The 21,446-nt window shown below is 39.0% G+C and overlaps 1 protein-coding gene across 7 annotated transcripts in view; it reads right to left on the bottom strand.

The window, feature by feature from the left end:
• The window catches only part of LOC128700048 (5'-3' exonuclease PLD3), a 56,419-nt gene that overhangs the window by 11,466 nt on the left and 23,507 nt on the right, over positions 1 to 21,446 (bottom strand). For all 7 annotated transcript variants that reach the window (XM_070098799.1, XM_053792991.2, XM_053792988.2 and 4 more), the window contains 3 exons: positions 8,188 to 8,391; positions 621 to 841; positions 276 to 376 (listed from right to left, as the gene is read on the bottom strand). In XM_070098799.1, the coding sequence (XP_069954900.1) occupies positions 276 to 376; positions 621 to 841; positions 8,188 to 8,391 (526 nt within the window). The remainder of the gene's footprint in view (positions 1 to 275; positions 377 to 620; positions 842 to 8,187; positions 8,392 to 21,446) is intronic.

Consider the following 21,446-nt stretch of genomic DNA (forward strand, 5'->3'; position numbering starts at 1 on the left):
TTTCCTATCGTAATGTAAATGTTGCAAGATACATTATATAAATTGTTACCACTTGAATAAACTGACTATTATTCTATCCAGGGTAAAGAGATAAAATCACAAGTGTAATGCATTACCTGGTGAATGGGAGGTAATCAGACAATCTAAGGTACAACAGGGTAGCTTACTAACCTGAGCTGTGCCTACTGCAGTGAGCACTGTACTGTCGTGTTGTTATAATATACCAAGTGAAGCTGCCACAAGTTGACTAACCTGTACAAGATGCAGAAACTAACCTGAGCTGCACCAGCTGCAGCAAGCATTGCACTGTCATGTTGAGGAGAAACAGCTGAGGGTGAATTCTGTGCTATTCTAATAAGCACATTTTTATCCAGACCTGTAGGATACACAAGATCTATAATCTCCACATATTCTTCAGCTTCTTAATAATTACACTAGTGTTGTGTAACTAGTCTATGAAGTGCATGTAAAGCTGATCTTGAGTTAATCCTCATAAATGGTCTCAGGTAAAATTAGTAGCACTATTTTTATTATATATTTTTTTTTCAAACAGTCTCATTCAACAGGAGATAAATAAGGGATTTAGATTAAAGAAAAACTAGCATTGGAGCAACACTCACCTGTATCATTAAGACGTCTGAGAATATCCTCTCCTTGCCAGGATGATGCTACTGGCTTCTTAGTAACATCATCATTGAGAAGCGTCCAGTAAAATGCTGCTATATCAATGGAATATTCTGCACCATCAATGAGGGATGCCCAAGCACTATAGATGCTAGGATATTCCACACTACCAGCACTATACGTCAGGTTCTCAGGAATACTCTCAACCAAACGAAAACTGAAATTTTGATCAGATGTAACATATTACTGTACAAACATACACATACATAATGTGTGTGTGTGTGTGTGTGTGTGTGTGTATACATGTATATATGTTTTGTGGGCGAGGGGCTTGGACTTCCAGCAAGCATGCGTGAGCGTGTTAGATAGGAGTGAATGGAGACGAATGGTATTTGGCATCTAATGAGCTGTTGGAGTGTGAGCAGTGAAGGAATTCAGGGAAACTGGTTACTTTTATATAGCCAGACTTGAGTACTGGAAATGACAAGTACAATGCCTGCACTTTAAAGGAGAGGTTTGGGATATTGGCAGTTTGGAGGGATTAGTTGTAGATCTTTATACGTACATGCTTCTAAATTGCTGTGTTCTGGGCACCTCTGCAAAAACAGTGATTGTGTGAGTGAGGTGAAAGTGTTGAATGATGATGAAAGTATTTTCTTTTTGGGGGCACTGTCAAGAAATTTTAATGAAAATAAGAAAAAAATTTGGAGTTAAAAAAGTTAAGAAAGCCTAGAGAACGAATGGATTTGTCAGTTAAAAACAGAGTAGGGGAGTAGTAGATGGGGAGATGGAGGTATTAGGTAGATGGTGAGAATATTTTAAATGTCGACGAAGAAGGGGATGTGGTAATTTCATGCACTGAACAAGGAGGTATACCATCTTTTAGGAGTGAAGAGAAGCAGGATGTGAGTGTGGGGGAGGTGCGTGAAGCATTACGTAGAATGAAAGGGGGTAAAGCAGCTGGAGCTGACGGGATCATGACAGAAATGTTAAAAGCAGGGGGGATATAGTGTTGGAGCGGTTCGTATTTTTGTTTAATAAATGTATGAAAGAGGGGAAGGTACCAAGGGATTGGCGGAGACCATGTATAGTCCCTTAATATAAAGGGAAGGGGGACAAAAGAGACTGTAAAAATTATAGAAGAATAAGTTTACTGAGTATACCAGGAAAAGTGTACGGTAGGGTTATTATTGAAAGAATTAGAGGCAAGACAGAATGTAGGATTGCGGATGAGCAAGGAGGTTTTAGAGTGGGTAGGGGATGTGTAGATCAAGTGTTTACCTTGAAGCATATATGTGAACAGTGTATTTAGATAAAGGTAGGGAAGTTTTTATTGCAATTATGGATTTAGAAAAGACATATGATAGAGTGGATAGGGAAGCAATGTGGCAGATGTTGCAAGTACATGTATATGGAATAGTTGGTAAGTTACTAAATGCTGTTAAGAGTTTTTATGAGGATAGTGAGGCTCAGGTTAGAGTGTGTAGAAGACAGGGAGATTACTTCCTGGTACAAGTAGGTTTTAGAGAGGGATGTGTAATGTCACTTTGGTTGTTTAATATATTTATAGATGGGGTTGTAAAAGAAGTAAATGCTAGTGGTGTTCGGAAGATGGGTGGGATTAAATTATGGGGAATCAAATACAAAATGGGAATTGACACAGTTACTTTTTGCTGATGATACTGTGCTTATAGGAGTTTCTAAAGAAAAATTGTGAAGGTTAGTGGACGAGTTTGGGAGTGTGTGCAAAGGTAGAAAGTTGAAAGTGAGCATAGAAGAGTAAGGTGATGAGGGTATCAAATGATTTAGATAAAGAAAAATTGGATATCAAATTGGGGAGGAGTAGTATGGAAGAAGTGAATGTTTTCAGATATTTGGGAGTTGACGTGTCAGCGGATGGATTTATGAAGGATGAGGGTAATCATAGAATTGATGAAGGAAAAAAGGTGAGTGGTGCATTGAGGTATATGTGGAGTCAAAAAACGTTATCTATGGAGGCAAAGAAGGGAATGTATGAAAGTATAGTAGTACCAACACTCTTATATGGGTGTGAAGCTTGGGTGGTAAATGCAGCAGCAAGGAGACGGTTGGAGGCAGTGGAGATGTCCTGTCTAAGGGCAATGTGTGGTGTAAATATTATGCAGAAAATTCGGAGTGTGGAAATTAGGAAAAGGTGTGGAGTTAATAAAAGTATTAGTCAGAGGGCAGAAGAGGGGTTGTTGAGGTGGTTTGGTCATTTAGAGAGAATGGATCAAAGTAGAATGACATGAAAAGCATATAAATCTATAGGGGAAGGAAGTCGAGGTAGGGGTCGTCCTCGAAAGGGTTGGAGAGAGGGGGTAAAGGAGGTTTTGTGGGCAAGGGGCTTGGACTTCCAGCAAGCGTGCGTGAGCGTGTTAGATAGGAGTGAATGGAGACGAATGGTACTTGGGACATGACGATCTGTTGGAGTGTGAGCAGGGTAATATTTAGTGAAGGGATACAGGGAAACCAGTTATTTTCATATAGTTGGACTTGAGTCCTGGAAATGGGAAGTACAATGCCTGCACTTTAAAGGAGGGGTTTGGGATACTGACAGTTTGGAGGGATATATTGTGTATCTTTATACGTATAGGTAGTAGGTTCGTAGACAGCAACCACCCAGGGAAGTACTACCGTCCTGCCAGATGACTGTGAAACAGAAACCTGTAACTGTTTTGCATGATGGTAGGATTGCTGGTTTCTTTTTCTGTCTCATAAACACGCTAGATAACAGGGATATCTTGCTACTCCTACTTACACTTTGGTCACACTTCACAGACACGCACATGCATATATATATACATACATCTAGGTTTTTCTCCTTTTTCTAAATAGTTCTTGTTCCTCTTTATTTCTTCTATTGTCCATGGGGAAGTGGAAAAGAATCTTTCCTCCGTAAGCCATGCGTGTCGTATGACGCGACTAAAATGCCGGGAGCAATGGGCTAGTAACCCCTTCTCCTGTAGACATTTACTAAAAAAGAGAAGAAGAAAGACTTTATAAAACTGGGATGCTTAAATATGCATGGATGTAGTGCGGATGACAAGAAACAGATGATTGCTGATGTTATGAATGAAAAGAAGTTGGATGTCCTGGCCCTAAGCGAAACAAAGCTGAAGGGGGTAGGGGAGTTTCGGTGGGGGGAAATAAATGGGATTAAATCTGGAGTATCTGAGAGAGTTAGAGCAAAGGAAGGGATAGCAGTAATGCTGAACGATCAGTTATGGAAGGAGAAAAGAGAATATGAATGTGTAAATTCAAGAATAATAAGCGTGTATGCACCTGGAGAAGAGAGGAATGCAGAGGAGAGAGAGAGATTTTGGGAGATGTTAAGTGAATGTATAGGAGCCTTTGAACCAAGTGAGAGAGTAATTGTGGTAGGGGACCTGAATGCTAAAGTAGGAGAAACTTTTAGAGAGGGTGTGGTAGGTAAGTTTGGGGTGCCAGGTGTAAATGATAATGGGAGCCCTTTGATTGAACTTTGTATAGAAAGGGGTTTAGTTATAGGTAATATATATTTTAAGAAAAAGAGGATAAATAAGCATACAAGATATGATGTAGGGCGAAATGACAGTAGTTTGTTGGATTATGTATTGGTAGATAAAAGACTGTTGGGTAGACTTCAGGATGTACATGTTTATAGAGGGGCCACAGATATATCAGATCACTTTCTAGTTGTAGCTACACTGAGAGTAAAAGGTAGATGGGATACAAGGCAGGGTGGCCCGAAAAAGAAAAACTTTCACCATCATTCACTCCATCACTGTCTTGCCAGAAGGGTGCTTTACACTACAGTTTTTAAACTGCAACATTAACACCCCTCCTTCAGAGTGCAGGCACTGTACTTCCCATCTCCAGGACTCAAGTCCGGCCTGCCGGTTTCCCTGAACCCCTTCATAAATGTTACTTTCCTCACACTCCAACAGCACGTCAAGTATTAAAAACCATTTGTCTCCATTCACTCCTATCAAACACGCTCACGCATACCTGCTGGAAGTCCAAGCCCCTCGCACACAAAACCTCCTTTACCCCCTCTCTCCAACCTTTCCTAGGCCGACCCCTACCCCGCCTTCCTTCCACTACAGACTGATACACTCTTGAAGTCATTCTGTTTCGCTCCATTCTCTCTACATGTCCGAACCACCTCAACAACCCTTCCTCAGCCCTCTGGACAACAGTTTTGGTAATCCCGCACCTCCTCCTAACTTCCAAACTACGAATTCTCTGCATTATATTCACACCACACATTGCCCTCAGACATGACATCTCCACTGCCTCCAGCCTTCTCCTCGCTGCAACATTCATCACCCATGCTTCACACCCATATAAGAGCGTTGGTAAAACTATACTCTCATACATTCCCCTCTTTGCCTCCAAGGACAAAGTTCTTTGTCTCCACAGACTCCTAAGTGCACCACTCACTCTTTTTCCCTCATCAATTCTATGATTCACCTCATCTTTCATAGACCCATCCGCTGACACGTCCACTCCCAAATATCTGAATACATTCACCTCCTCCATATGTATATATATATATATATATATATATATATATATATATATATATATATATATATATATATATATATATATATATATATATATATATATTCTAGGTAGTGGGTTGGTAGACAGTAACCACCCAGGGAGATACTACCGTCCTGCCAAGTGAGTGTAAAACGGAAACCTGTAATTGTTTTACATGATTTTAGGATTGCTGGTGTCTTTTTTCTGTCTCATAAACATGCAGGATTTCAGGTACATCTTGTTACTTGTACTTACACTTAGGTCACACTACACATACATGTACAAGCATATATATACACACCCCTCTGGGTTTTCTTCTATTTTTTTCTTACTAGTTCTTGTTCTTGTTTATTTCCTCTTACCTCCATGGGGAAGTGGAACAGAATTCTTCCTCCCTAAGCCATGCGTGTTGTAAGAGGCGAGTAAAATGCCAGAGGCAAGGGTCTAGTAACCCCTTCTCATGTATATATTACTAAATGTAGAAGGAGAAGCTTTTGTTTTTCCTTTTGGGCCACCCCACCTCAGTGGGATACAGCTGGTGTGTTGAAAGAAAGAAGAAAAGATATGTATATATACACATCTTTCTTTCAACACACAGACCGTATCCCACCGAGGCGGGGTGGCCCAAAAGGAAAAACGAAAGTTTCTCCTTTTACATTTAGTAATATATACAGGAGAAGAGGTTACTAGCCCCTTGCTCCCGGGATTTTAGTCGCCTCTTACAATACGCATGGCTTACGGAGGAAGAATTCTGTTCCACTTCCCCATGGAGATAAGAGGAAATAAACAAGAATAAGAACTAGAAAGAAAATAGAAGAAAACCCAGAGGGGTGTGTATATATATGCTTGTGCATGTATGTATAGTGTGACCTAAGTGTAAGTAGAAGTAGCAAGACGTACCTGAAATCTTGCATGTTCATGAGACAGAAAAAAGGACACCAGCAATCCTACCATCATGTAAAACAATTACAGGCTTTCGTTTTACACTCACTTGGCAGGACGGTAGTACTTCCCTGGATGTATATAAATAAATACTACATAAGTTCAAAATTAGCCTAATTCATGGATCCCTGACATTGCCCTATGCAGGGGACACACCAAGCCTCTGCCCAGCAAAATTTTTTGTTTTATTGTACTGAACACCTGTTGTACTGAAGTTGTACTTTACTGAAAATTTATACTAGTAAACAAATATAACCTGTAATTGCTTTACATGATAGTAGGATTGCTGGTGTCTTTTTATTCTGTCTCATAAACATGCAAGCTTTCAGGTATGTCTTGCTACTTCTGCTTACACTTAGGTCACACTACACATGCATGTAGAAGCATATATATACATACCCCCCTGAGTTTTCTTCTATTTTCTTACTAGTTCTTGTTAATTTCTGCTTATCTCCATGGTAAAGTGGAACAGAATTCTTCCTCCATAAGCCATGTGTGTCGTAAGAGGCGACTAAAATGCTGGGAGCAAGGGGCTAGTAACCCCTTTTCCTGTATATATTACTATATTTTCCTTTTGGGCCACCCTGCCTCGGTGGGATACGGCCAGTTTGTTGAAAGAAGAAACAAATGTAACAATTCAATGGAAAGACTGGGGTTTGAACCCACACACTGGAGGTCCTGGGACTGCCAGTCCATCATTTTAAATCACTGCACCACAGAGGGTCAAAAGAGATTTCCAACTTGGAAATGTTATCTGGAGAGGTTAGTGAAAGCCACATCTGCAACTTAATCACAGGTTATTACTGAAACCATCCAACCCTGTAGGCAGGCAATAACAAATCTAGCTACAGTAAATTGTGTGTATAGAACTATATTATGTATACAGTAGAGTACCATAGTGTTTTGTGTTATTTTTAAGTATTGCAATTTAGTGAATACTTGGTGAATACGTGGTACACTCTGTAATCACAATTTTACTACATGTAAACCACACAATAACCAAATTTCTGTAAACTCAGCATTGTAATCCTTATAGAGAATAAACTTTGAATTTGAATTTGAATTAGTTTACCGTATTGTTCTTCCTCTGTGATGAAATTTATTACATAAATGTAGTCATTAAATAGTGATTAGGTCTCAAATAAGCAGTCCCGAGGTTCTAAGATTGCCAGCCCACTGATTGAAACCACTGTACCACAGAGGATCACAAGGAATCCCACTTACCAGGAGATTCTTTTACCTGAAAAGCAATTAAGTCTGGAGGTCCTAGGATTACCAGCCCACTGGTTTAAAACCACTGTACCACATAGGGATGCAAGGAATTCCACTTACCAGGAAATTCTTTTACCTGGAAATTTCAATGAAAGACAAAGCTTCAACTTGGAAAGATTTTACTAAGATCAGCAGACTCTACCAGCAGGCAGTAACAACCTTAGCTGTTGTCCCTTTTATGTCACTTCTAAAATTTTCTAACAAATGAATTTAACAATTCAATGGAGTAATCGGAGCTCACAGTCTTAGTTTTGTAAACTTGTCACTTTAAACCACTGTGGTCAAACTATGAGAGAGATATCTAGGATGCATTGAAACTATGTAAATTAATTTTTTTTATAAATTTGTAATACTGTATATACATGCACTAGTCATGAGACTGAAGATTACAGCAATAAAAGTAGCATGAAAAAGACGACACTACTGTACAGTAATACCATACTTCATGCTAATTTAATATGCAGAATGTGAATTCACTTTTATGCTATGACCCATTTCTACCAATAATTCCCTATGAATAATATAAATTTACTTGTATGCTATCATGGTGGTTTGCAATATGTAATGAAGATTCCTATAATGAAGAATTCAGTGTTGATAACCTGACTGAGACTGCTATAGCTGTCATAGGTATGAAGCACATCTGCTGCATAATATGAGACACCAGTAATGTTATATTACAAGAAATAGACAGTTCACAGTGCTAATCTTTTCAGCTCAGCCCAAGTTGTAGGACTTTTTATGAAATTAAACTGTGCTATTTTTCCGTAATATCCAAAAATGCTTTTTATTAAAACTAACCTGCAGTGATCACATTCAGAGTATTTATTCTGGATACGGGAAATGCTGTCATCCAGGAGAGCCATGGCAACAATGAGCATTGATAGTGTGACGATGATGGTGATAGGGACACACGATGGTCGTAGCCAATCCCGCAACCTTGATTTTCCACCGAGGTGATCTCCTTGCATCCTTCGCATGTGTTTATGTAACATGCTATTATACCTGAGAGAAATATAAGTATTACCTAAACAAAAATAACAAATAATTTATAATGCTAACCTGGAATTCAAAGCATACATCAGCACAGCTGTATTATCTAGGTTAGTTTTATTTTTTTAATACAGTCAGGCCCTACTTTACAGCACTTTGCTTTATGGCATTTCGCTAATGCAGCAGTTTTCAATTACACCTAGTCTTCATTTAATCAGATTTTCTACAATAAATATATTCACCACTCACTATAAGCTAAGGATGGAAATATTTTAAGATAAGAAATATGTGTACTGTATATGCATTTTTTGGCTCAATATCCTCCTGTACCATACAATTATTATATTATAATAATACATTTTATCCATGGGGAAGTGGAACAGAATTCTTCCTCCATAAGTCATGCATGTCATAAGAGGTGACTAAAATGCCGGGAGCAAGGGGCTAGTAACCCTTTTTCCTGTATATATTACTAAATTTAAAAGGATAAACTTTCGTTTTTCCTTTTGGGCCACCCCACCTCAGTGGGATACGGCTGGTACGTTGAAAGAAAGAAGAAGAATAATACATATTTCATCATGGGGAAGTGGAACAGAATTCTTCCTCGATTAGCCATGAGTGTCGTAAGAGGCGACTAAAATGCCGGGAGCAGGGGGCTAGTAATCCTTTCTTCCTGTATACAAAAAGAAACTTTCATTTTTCTTTTTAGGTCACCCTTCCTTGGTGGGATGTGGCCGGTTTGTTAAAAAAAATACATATTATAACTTAAAAGAATCTAAATAAAAATTATAACACAGTTTTAGTTTGTGACAATTCAGCATTATTAATGTCTGTACATACAGTGGTTTAGATTATAATGGTTGACAGCAACTGAATAAGTTAGAAAATAAGAAAAAGTGACATAACAAATATTTATCATTACATATGAAATATTACATCAATATGAAAAGTTTTTTGACAATGTTTTTGAAGCCATTGGGAGAAAGATTCTTTTATCTTTCGGGCAGGGTGTTCCAAATTGTGGGTCCTTTGATTTGCATTGAGTGTATACTCTTAGGTCATACACATGGAACATCAGAGAGATACAGTGGACCCTCGGTTATCGGCTGTAATCTGTTCCAGAAGCTCGGCCTAAACCGAAATGGCCGAAAACCGAAATAATATTTCCCATAAGAATTAATGTAAATACAATTAATCTGTTCCAGAAAAATATTTCAAAAAAAAAAAAAAAATTTTAACAACTAAATCAGTATTACATACCTTTATTGAAGACTAATGCTGGCTTCTGGAATACCTGCTACACTCCCTGCATGCCTGCTACACTTCCTGCATGCCTGCTACACTCCCTGCATGCCTGCTACACTCCTTGCATGCCTGCTACACTCCTTGCATGCCTGCTACACTCCCTGCATGCCTGCTACACTCCCTGCATGCCTGCTACACTCCTTGCATGCCTGCTACACTTCCTGCATGCCTGCTACACTTCATGCTTAAATTCCATGGTGTTTCTCACTTTCTTTACCACAGGAACTTTCTTTGGAACCATGATTACTTATCACAGTTGCACTGCAAAAAACCCACAAAAAACAATGGAAAACAAACAAAATGTTTGGATGAGCAGAAGCTTCCTCATGCACCAAGAGACACACCCAAACTGACGTGCAAGTGGCCCCAGGTGGCAGACGGACGTGTCCGAAACAACCTATCACCAAATAATGGTCGATCACCGGGAGCCGAAAAACCGGCCAGTTACCAAGTTAGCCGAAAACAGGAACGGCCGATAACCAAGGGTATATATATATATGTATATATATATATATATAAATATATATATATATATATATATATATATATATATATATATATATATATATATATATATATATGTACAGTGGACCCCCAATTAACGATCTTTTTTCATTCCAGAAGTATGTTCAGGTACCAGTACTGACCGAATTTGTTCCCATAAGGAATATTGTGAAGTAGATTAGTCCATTTCAGACCCCCAAACATACACATACAAATGCACTTACATAAACACACTTACATAATTGGTGGCATTTGGAGGTGATCGTTAAGCGGGGGTCCACTGTGTGTATATATATATATATATATATATATATATATATATATATATATATATATATATATATATATATATATATATATATATAATGCAATAAGATCACAGTAAACAGGTGATTTCAGAATATGCGAAACAACCACTCTGAAAGAATAGAGAAATTCCAAGCGCTTTCGTGACTACTCACATTATCGACGAACTATAGTTCCTTGATAATGTGAGTAGTCACGAAAGCGCTTAGAATTTCTCTATTCTTTCAGAGTGGTTGTTTTGCATATATATATAAATATATATATATATATTTTTTTTTTTTCAACAAGTCAGCCGTCTCCCACCGAGGCAGGGTGACCCAAAAAAGAAAGAAAATCCCCAAAAAGAAAATACTTTCATCATCATTCAACACTTTCACCACACTCACACATTATCAATGTTTTTCCAGAGGTGCTCAGAATACAACAGTTTAGAAGCATATACGTATAAAGATACACAACATATCCCTCCAAACTGCCAATATCCCAAACCCCTCCTTTAAAGTGCAGGCATTGTACTTCCCATTTCCGGGACTCAAGTCCGACTATATGAAAATAATCGGTTTCCCTGAATCCCTTCACTAAATATTACCCTGCTCACACTCCAACAGATCGTCAGGTCCCAAGTATCATTCGTCTCCATTCACTCCTATCTAACACGCTCACGCACGCTTGCTGGAAGTCCAAGCCCCTCGCCCACAAAACCTCCTTTACCCCCTCTCTCCAACCCTTTCGAGGACGATCCCTACCCCGCCTTCCTTCCCCTATAGATTTATATGCTTTCCATGTCATTCTACTTTGATCCATTCTCTCTAAATGACCAAACCACCTCAACAACCCCTCTTCTACCCTCTGACTAATGCTTTTATTAACTCCAAACCTTCTCCTAATTTCCACACTCCAAATTTTCTGCATAAAATTTACACCACAGACACGCACATGCATATACATATACATACATCTAGGTTTTTCTCCTTTTTCTAAATAGCTCTTGTTCCTCTTTATTTCTTCTATTGTCCATGGGGAAGTGGAAAAGAATCTTTCCTCCGTAAGCCATGCGTGTCGTATGAGGCAACTAAAATGCCGGGAGCAATGGGCTAGTAACCCCTTCTCCTGTAGACATTTACTAAAAAAGAGAAGAAGAAAAACTTTATAAAACTGGGATGCTTAAATGTGCATGGATGTAGTGCGGATGACAAGAAACAGATGATTGCTGATGTTATGAATGAAAAGAAGTTGGATGTCCTGGCCCTAAGAGAAACAAAGCTGAAGGGGGTAGGGGAGTTTCGGTGGGGGGAAATAAATGGGATTAAATCTGGAGTATCTGAGAGAGTTAGAGCAAAGGAAGGGGTAGCAGTAATGTTGAATGATCAGTTATGGAAGGAGAAAAGAGAATATGAATGTGTAAATTCAAGAATTATGTGGATTAAAGTAAAGGTTGGATGCGAGAAGTGGGTCATAATAAGCGTGTATGCACCTGGAGAAGAGAGGAATGCAGAGGAGAGAGAGAGATTTTGGGAGATGTTAAGTGAATGTATAGGAGCCTTTGAACCAAGTGAGAGAGTAATTGTGGTAGGGGACCTGAATGCTAAAGTAGGAGAAACTTTTAGAGAGGGTGTGGTAGGTAAGTTTGGGGTGCCAGGTGTAAATGATAATGGGAGCCCTTTGATTGAACTTTGTATAGAAAGGGGTTTAGTTATAGGTAACACATATTTTAAGAAAAAGAGGATAAATAAGTATACAAGATATGATGTAGGACGAAATGACAGTAGTTTGTTGGATTATGTATTGGTAGATAAAAGACTGTTGAGTAGACTTCAGGATGTACATGTTTATAGAGGGGCCACAGATATATCAGATCACTTTCTAGTTGTAGCTACACTGAGAGTAAAAGGTAGATGGGATACAAGGAGAATAGAAGCATCAGGGAAGAGAGAGGTGAAGGTTTATAAACTAAAAGAGGAGGCAGTTAGGGTAAGATATAAACAGCTATTGGAGGATAGATGGGCTAATGAGAGCATAGGCAATGGGATCAAAGAGGTATGGGGTAGGTTTAAAAATGTAGTGTTAGAGTGTTCAGCAGAAGTTTGTGGTTACAGGAAAGTGGGTGCGGGAGGGAAGAGGAGCGATTGGTGGAATGATGATGTGAAGAGAGTAGTAAGGGAGAAAAAGTTAGCATATGAGAAGTTTTTACAAAGTAGAAGTGATGCAAGGAGGGAAGAGTATATGGAGAAAAAGAGAGAGGTTAAGAGAGTGGTGAAGCAATGTAAAAAGAGAGCAAATGAGAGAGTGGGTGAGATGTTATCAACAAATTTTGTTGAAAATAAGAAAAAGTTTTGGAGTGAGATTAACAAGTTAAGAAAGCCTAGAGAACAAATGGATTTGTCAGTTAAAAATAGGAGAGGAGAGTTATTAAATGGAGAGTTAGAGGTATTGGGAAGATGGAGGGAATATTTTGAGGAATTGTTAAATGTTGATGAAGATAGGGAAGCTGTGATTTCGTGTATAGGGCAAGGAGGAACAACATCTTGTAGGAGTGAGGAAGAGCCAGTTGTGAGTGTGGGGGAAGTTCGTGAGGCAGTAGGTAAAATGAAAGGGGGTAAGGCAGCCGGGATTGATGGGATAAACATAGAGATGTTAAAAGCAGGTGGGGATATAGTTTTGGAGTGGTTGGTGCAATTATTTAATAAATGTATGGAAGAGTGTAAGGTACCTAGGGATTGGCAGAGAGCATGCATAGTTCCTTTGTATAAAGGCAAAGGGGATAAAAGAGAGTGCAAAAATTATAGGGGGATAAGTCTGTTGAGTATACCTGGCAAAGTGTATGGTAGAGTTATTATTGAAAGAATTAAGAGTAAGACGGAGAATAGGATAGCAGATGAACAAGGAGGCTTTAGGAAAGGTAGGGGTGTGTTGACCAGGTGTTTACAGTGAAACATGTAAGTGAACAGTATTTAGATAAGGCTAAAGAGGTCTCTGTGGCATTTATGGATTTGGAAAAGGCATATGACAGGGTGGATAGGGGGGCAATGTGGCAGATGTTGCAGGTGTATGGTGTAGGAGGTAGGTTACTGAAAGCAGTGAAGAGTTTTTACGAGGATAGTGAGGCTCAAGTTAGAGTATGTAGGAAAGAGGGAAATTATTTCCCAGTAAAAGTAGGCCTTAGACAAGGATGTGTGATGTCACCGTGGTTGTTTAATATATTTATAGATGGGGTTGTAAGAGAAGTAAATGCGAGGGTCTTGGCAAGAGGCGTGGAGTTAAAAGATAAAGAATCACACATAAAGTGGGAGTTGTCACAGTTGCTCTTTGCTGATGACACTGTGCTCTTGGGAGATTCTGAAGAGAAGTTGCAGAGATTGGTGGATGAATTTGGTAGGGTGTGCAAAAGAAGAAAATTGAAAGTGAATACAGGAAAGAGTAAGGTTATGAGGATAACAAAAAGATTAGGTGATGAAAGATTGGATATCAGATTGGAGGGAGAGAGTATGGAGGAGGTGAATGTATTCAGATATTTGGGAGTGGACGTGTCAGCGGATGGGTCTATGAAAGATGAGGTGAATCATAGAATTGATGAGGGGAAAAGGGTGAGTGGTGCACTTAGGAGTCTGTGGAGACAAAGAACTTTCTCCTTGGAGGCAAAGAGGGGAATGTATGAGAGTATAGTTTTACCAACGCTCTTATATGGGTGTGAAGCATGGGTGATGAATGTTGCAGCGAGGAGAAGGCTGGAGGCAGTGGAGATGTTATGTCTGAGAGCAATGTGTGGTGTGAATATAATGCAGAGAATTCGTAGTTTGGAAGTTAGGAGGAGGTGCGGGATTACCAAAACTGTTGTCCAGAGGGCTGAGGAAGGGTTGTTGAGGTGGTTCGGACATGTGGAGAGAATGGAGTGAAACAGAATAACTTCAAGAGTGTATCAGTCTGTAGTGGAAGGAAGGCGGGGTAGGGGTCGGCCTAGGAAAGGTTGGAGGGAGGGGGTAAAGGAGGTTTTGTGTGCGAGGGGCTTGGACTTCCAGCAGGCATGCGTGAGCGTGTTTGATAGGAGTGAATGGAGACAAATGGTTTTTAATACTTGACGTGCTGTTGGAGTGTGAGCAAAATAACATTTATGAAGGGGTTCAGGGAAACCGGCAGGCCGGACTTGAGTCCTGGAGATGGGAAGTACAGTGCCTGCACTCTGAAGGAGGGGTGTCAATGTTGCAGTTTAAAAACTGTAGTGTAAAGCACCCTTCTGGCAAGACAGTGATGGAGTGAATGATGGTGAAAGTTTTTCTTTTTCGGGCCACCCTGCTTTGGTGGGAATTGGCCAGTGTGATAATAAAATAAAAAAAATATATATATATATATATATATACATATATATATATATATATATATATATATATATATCTTTCATCTTTCAACACACCGGCTGTATCCCACCGAGGCGGGGTGGCCCAAAAGGAAAACGAAAGTTTCTCCTTTTACATTTAGTAATATATACAGGAAAAGAGGTTACTAGCCCCTTGCTCCCGGCATTTTAGTCGCCTCTTACAACACGCATGGCTTACGGAGGAAGAATTCTGTTCCATATATATATATATACTATATATATATATATATATATATATATACTATATACAGTGGACCCCCGCATAACGATCACCTCCGAATGCGACCAATTATGTAAGTGTACTTATGTAAATGCGTTTGTACGTGTATGTTTGGGGGTCTGAAATGGACTAATCTACTTCACAGTATTCCTTATGGGAACAAATTCGGTCAGTACTGGCACCTGAACATACTTCTGGAGTGAAAAAATATCGTTAACCGGGGGTCCACTGTATATATATACGTATATATAGGTGGTACTTCCCTATATAGAAAAAAAAAAAAAAAAAAAAAAAAAAAAAAAAAAAAAAAAAATATATATATACGTATATATATATATATATATATATATATATATATATATACTATATATATAGTATATATATATATATACAGGAGGTCCCCACTTATACGGCGGGTTAGGTTCCAGGCTACCGCCGTAAAGCGGAAACCGCCGTAAAGTGGAACACCCTTTTTTTCCACTTACAAATGCATACAAACACTAGATAACAATTTTACACTAACATATATTATGTTAGCAATAGAACCAGGCATCAAAAAACAATAAAAAAGTACAATACACACATAGTGCACTCATTACTTACCTTAAAATATTTATAGTCTTAATCTAGGGTGAGACAAGTAGTATTTATTGTAAGAAATCAAGTGTGGTATGTATGGTGTCAGCCAGGCTACCATACCAGGCCACCCCACCCACACATACTATTCTATGATATTTAAGCATCCCAGAGCGATAAAATGTATATACAGTTCACTCATTACTTACCTTAAAATATTTGTAGTCTTAATGTAGGGTCAGGAGTAAGTAAATGAGATAAAACGAATAAATGAGAGAGAGAAAGAATGAGTACATGAGAGAGGACAGGCGCAGAGTTATGTAAACAAACCAGGCGAACGTAAGTTTTGTAAACAAACGAAGTGTACACGTCTGGTTTGTGTACAAGTTACATTGTGTACAGGTTGTCTCTACATTGATACGGTAGAATAAATAAAGAAGAACACTCCCATTCTCATGTAACATCATTTTGAGTAGAAATGATGCTCTGAGTGAAGGCAATGGAAGTAAGTCACTCTGACTTTTTTGGGTTATCCTAGGTTCTCTACACATATGTTATGTATTTATGTTATGTATCGTGTTTATTATATAATTTTGAAAAAAAAATATCACGGATGGATTAATGAAAATGTGTATATTAACGTAATATACAACATTTAATGATACACCGAGCTCAGACAGCGTAAACAAACTGAACAGGTTGTGGACGATCACTCGGTCAGGCGAAATAGACGGTATTAATACGTGTCCAGTTTTAGTTCATTCATGTACATTTGTAAGAGTTTGTGAAACTTTTACCTTATAATATTTTTATTATTATTATAATAATTAAATCACGAAACAAATACTCTTACACTGTGTACAAGTTAGTACAGAATTATAGCTATAAAGTGAAGGCATACGAAAGGAATATTTTTCTACAGTTATCCCTAGTAACAGGTGACGGGCTAGAGAAAACGTAATTCTTCCGACACTTCTACAAACCGTTTGGTAAACATCTCGTATATATTTGTAGTAGGTTGGTAGACAGCAACCACCCAGGGAAGTACTACCGTCCTGCCAGATGACTGTGAAACAAAAACCTGTAACTGTTTTGCATGATGGTAGGATTGCTGGTTTTCTTTTTCTGTCTCATAAACACGCTAGATAACAGGGATATCTTGCTACTCCTACTTACACTTTGGTCACACTTCACAGACACGCACATGCATATATATATATACATACATCTAGGTTTTTCTCCTTATTCTAAATAGCTCTTGTTCTTTTTTATTTCTTCTATTGTCCATGGGGAAGTGGAAAAGAATCTTTCCTCCGTAAGCCATGCGTGTCGTATGAGGCGACTAAAATGCCGGGAGCAATGGACTAGTAACCCCTTCTCCTGTATACATTTACTAAAAAAGAGAAGAAGAAAAACTTTATAAAACTGGGTTGTTTAAATGTGCGTGGATGTAGTGCGGATGACAAGAAACAGATGATTGCTGATGTTATGAATGAAAAGAAGTTGGATGTCCTGGCTCTAAGCGAAACAAAGCTGAAGGGGGTAGGAGAGTTTCAGTGGGGGGAAATAAATGGGATTAAATCTGGAGTATCTGAGAGAGTTAGAGCAAAGGAAGGGGTAGCAGTAATGTTAAATGATCAGTTATGGAAGGAGAAAAGAGAATATGAATGTGTAAATTCGAGAATTATGTGGATTAAAGTAAAGGTTGGATGCGAGAAGTGGGTCATAATAAGCGTGTATGCACCTGGAGAAGAGAGGAATGCAGAGGAGAGAGAGAGATTTTGGGAGATGTTAAGTGAATGTATAGGAGCCTTTGAACCAAGTGAGAGAGTAATTGTGGTAGGGGACCTGAATGCTAAAGTAGGAGAAACTTTTAGAGAGGGTGTGGTAGGTAAGTTTGGGGTGCCAGGTGTAAATGATAATGGGAGCCCTTTGATTGAACTTTGTATAGAAAGGGGTTTAGTTATAGGTAATACATATTTTAAGGAAAAGAGGATAAATAAGTATACACGATATGATGTAGGGCGAAATGACAGTAGTTTGTTGGATTATGTATTAGTAGATAAAAGACTGTTGAGTAGACTTTAGGATGTACATGTTTATCGAGGGGCCACAGATATATCAGATCACTTTCTAGTTGTAGCTACACTGAGAGTAAAAGGTAGATGGGATACAAGGAGAATAGAAGCATCAGGGAAGAGAGAGGTGAAGGTTTATAAACTAAAAGAGGAGGCAGTTAGGGTAAGATATAAACAGCTATTGGAGGATAGATGGGCTAATGAGAGCATAGGCAATGGGGTCGAAGAGGAATGGGGTAGGTTTAAAAATGTAGTGTTAGAGTGTTCAGCAGAAGTTTGTGGTTACAGGAAAGTGGGTGCAGGAGGGAAGAGGAGCGATTGGTGGAATGATGATGTAAAGAGAGTAGTAAGGGAGAAAAAGTTAGCATATGAGAAGTCTTTACAAAGTAGAAGTGATGCAAGGAGGGAAGAGTATATGGAGAAAAAGAGAGAGGTTAAGAGAGTGGTGAAGCAATGTAAAAAGAGAGCAAATGAGAGAGTGGGTGAGCTGTTATCAACAAATTTTGTTGAAAATAAGAAAAAGTTTTGGAGTGAGATTAACAAGTTAAGGAAGCCTAGAGAACAAATGGATTTGTCAGTTAAAAATAGGAGAGGAGAGTTATTAAATGGAGAGTTAGAGGTATTGGGAAGATGGAGGGAATATTTTGAGGAATTGTTAAATGTTGATGAAGATAGGGAAGCTGTGATTTCGTGTATAGGGCAAGGAGGAATAACATCTTGTAGGAGTGAGGAAGAGCCAGTTGTGAGTGTGGGGGAAGTTCGTGAGGCAGTAGGTAAAATGAAAGGGGGTAAGGCAGCTGGGATTGATGGGATAAAGATAGAAATGTTAAAAGCAGGTGGGGATATAGTTTTGGAGTGGTTGGTGCAATTATTTAATAAATGTATGGAAGAGGGTAAGGTACCTAGGGATTGGCAGAGAGCATGCATAGTTCCTTTGTATAAAGGCAAAGGGGATAAAAGAGAGTGCAAAAATTATAGGGGGATAAGTCTGTTGAGTGTACCTGGTAAAGTGTATGGTAGAGTTATAATTGAAAGAATTAACCCTTTGAGGGTTTTCGTCGTACTAGTACGTCTTACGCGTAGGGGTTTTTGACGTACTAGTACTCATAAATTCTAGCGACCTCAAATCTAGTGGGAGAAAGCTGGTAGGCCTTCATATGAAAGAATGGGTCTATGTGGTCAGTGTGCACAGTCTAAGAAAAATCCTGCAGCACACGGTGCATAATGAGAAAAAAAAACTTTTTCCATTTTTTTTTAATAAATCAGCGACTTTGCAGTGTATTTTCGTATAGTATTTATTGTTGTATTCTAGTTTTCTTGGTCTCATTTTATAGAATTGAAGACATATTACTGAAATTGAGATGATTTTGACTGGTTTTACAATGAAAGGTGCCTTGAAATTGAGCTCAAAGTAGCAGAAATGTTCGATTTTTACCAAACTTCAAAAGTAAACAAATCGTGCCAAGCGTGCAATACACGTCAACTGGTGAGTCTAATATTCTTTCACAAGTGCACCAATAATATTTATACCATTTTTTACACTAATGCAGTAGTCTGCATAACAGTAAATCTTATATTTTTTGTGAGAATAAAAATTCAAAGTGGAAAGCAAAAGAATATAAGAGGGGCCTTGAGACGTGACTAATGACTAGAGAAAATGTCATTTTAGTGCCAGGAATGTCTTTCTTGTTTATTCTGGACCCTATTCCGAAATTGGCATCTTTTGAAATTTGTGTGAAATTGGCAAAATTGCTAAATTCTGACCACTGTACTGGATAGTTGAATTTATAAATGGGTGGTTTCTTGCACCCATTCGATAGAAAAAATGGAGTTCTAGCGAAATATTCATGTTTTTTGTCGACTAGTACAGTGAAATTGGCCGAAAATGGGGCTCAAAGTGGGCAAAATCGCCGATCCGTAAACATCGCCGAGACCGCTAACTTTGCGAGAGCATAATTCCGTAAGTTTTCTATCAAATTTCAAACTTTTGGTGTCGTTATGATCGGGAAAAGATTCTCTATCTTTTCATAAGAGAAAATAATTTTTTTTTTTTTTTTAAATTTGGCCGACCCTGAGAACGAGTTTTGGAGAGGGCCTGTCGACCCTCAAAGGGTTAAGAGTAAGACGGAGAATAGGATAGCAGATGAACAAGGAGGCTTTAGGAAAGGTAGGGGGTGTGTGGACCAGGTGTTTACAGTGAAACATATAAGTGAACAGTATTTAGATAAGGCTAAAGAGGTCTTTGTGGCATTTATGGATTTGGAAAAGGCGTATGACAGGGTGGATAGGGGGGCAATGTGGCAGATGTTGCAAGTGTATGGTGTAGGAGGTAGGTTACTGAAAGCAGTGAAGAGTTTTTACGAGGATAGTGAGGCTCAAGTTAGAGTATGTAGAAAAGAGGGAAATTTTTTCCCAGTAAAAGTAGGCCTTAGACAAGGATGTGTGATGTCACCGTGGTTGTTTAATATATTTATAGATGGGGTTGTAAGAGAAGTAAATGCGAGGGTCTTGGCAAGAGGCGTGGAGTTAAAAGATAAAGAATCACACACAGGGTGGGAGTTGTCACAGCTGCTCTTTGCTGATGACACTGTGCTCTTGGGAGATTCTGAAGAGAAGCTGCAGAGATTGGTGGATGAATTTGGTAGGGTGTGCAAAAGAAGAAAATTAAAGGTGAATACAGGAAAGAGTAAGGTTATGAGGATAACAAAAAGATTAGGTGATGAAAGATTGAATATCAGATTGGAGGGAGAGAGTATGGAGGAGGTGAACGTATTCAGATATTTGGGAGTGGACGTGTCAGCGGATGGGTCTATGAAAGATGAGGTGAATCATAGAATTGATGAGGGAAAAAGAGTGAGTGGTGCACTTAGGAGTCTGTGGAGACAGAGAACTTTGTCCTTGGAGGCAAAGAGGGGAATGTATGAGAGTATAGTTTTACCAACGCTCTTATATGGGTGTGAAGCATGGGTGATGAATGTTGCAGCGAGGAGAAGGCTGGAGGCAGTGGAGATGTCATGTCTGAGGGCAATGTGTGGTGTGAATATAATGCAGAGAATTCGTAGTTTGGAAGTTAGGAGGAGGTGCGGGATTACCAAAACTGTTGTCCAGAGGGCTGAGGAAGGGTTGTTGAGGTCGTTCGGACATGTAGAGAGAATGGAGCGAAACAGAATAACTTCAAGAGTGTATCAGTCTGTAGTGGAAGGAAGGCGGGGTAGGGGTCGGCCTAGGAAGGGTTGGAGGGAGGGGGTAAAGGAGGTTTTGTGTGCGAGGGGCTTGGACTTCCAGCAGGCATGCGTGAGCGTGTTTGATAGGAGTGAATGGAGACAAATGGTTTTTAATACTTGACGTGCTGTTGGAGTGTGAGCAAAGTAACATTTATGAAGGGATTCAGGGAAACCGGCAGGCCGGACTTGAGTCCTGGAGATGGGAAGTACAGTGCCTGCACTCTGAAGGAGGGGTGTTAATGTTGCAGTTTAAAAACTGTAGTGTAAAGCACCCTTCTGGCAAGACAGTGATGGAGTGAATGATGGTGAAAGTTTTTCTTTTTCGGGCCACCCTGCCTTGGTGGGAATCGGCCAGTGTGATAATAAAAAAAAAATAAAAAAAAAATATTATTACTATTATTATTACTATTATTATTATTATTATTATTATTATTATTATTATTGCATCAAGAGTAGAGAGACTCTTAGTGATTTTAATGTGT

The sequence above is a fragment of the Cherax quadricarinatus genome, chromosome 64 (assembly GCF_038502225.1).
Source record: "Cherax quadricarinatus isolate ZL_2023a chromosome 64, ASM3850222v1, whole genome shotgun sequence".
NCBI classification, from domain to species: Eukaryota; Metazoa; Arthropoda; class Malacostraca; order Decapoda; family Parastacidae; genus Cherax; species Cherax quadricarinatus.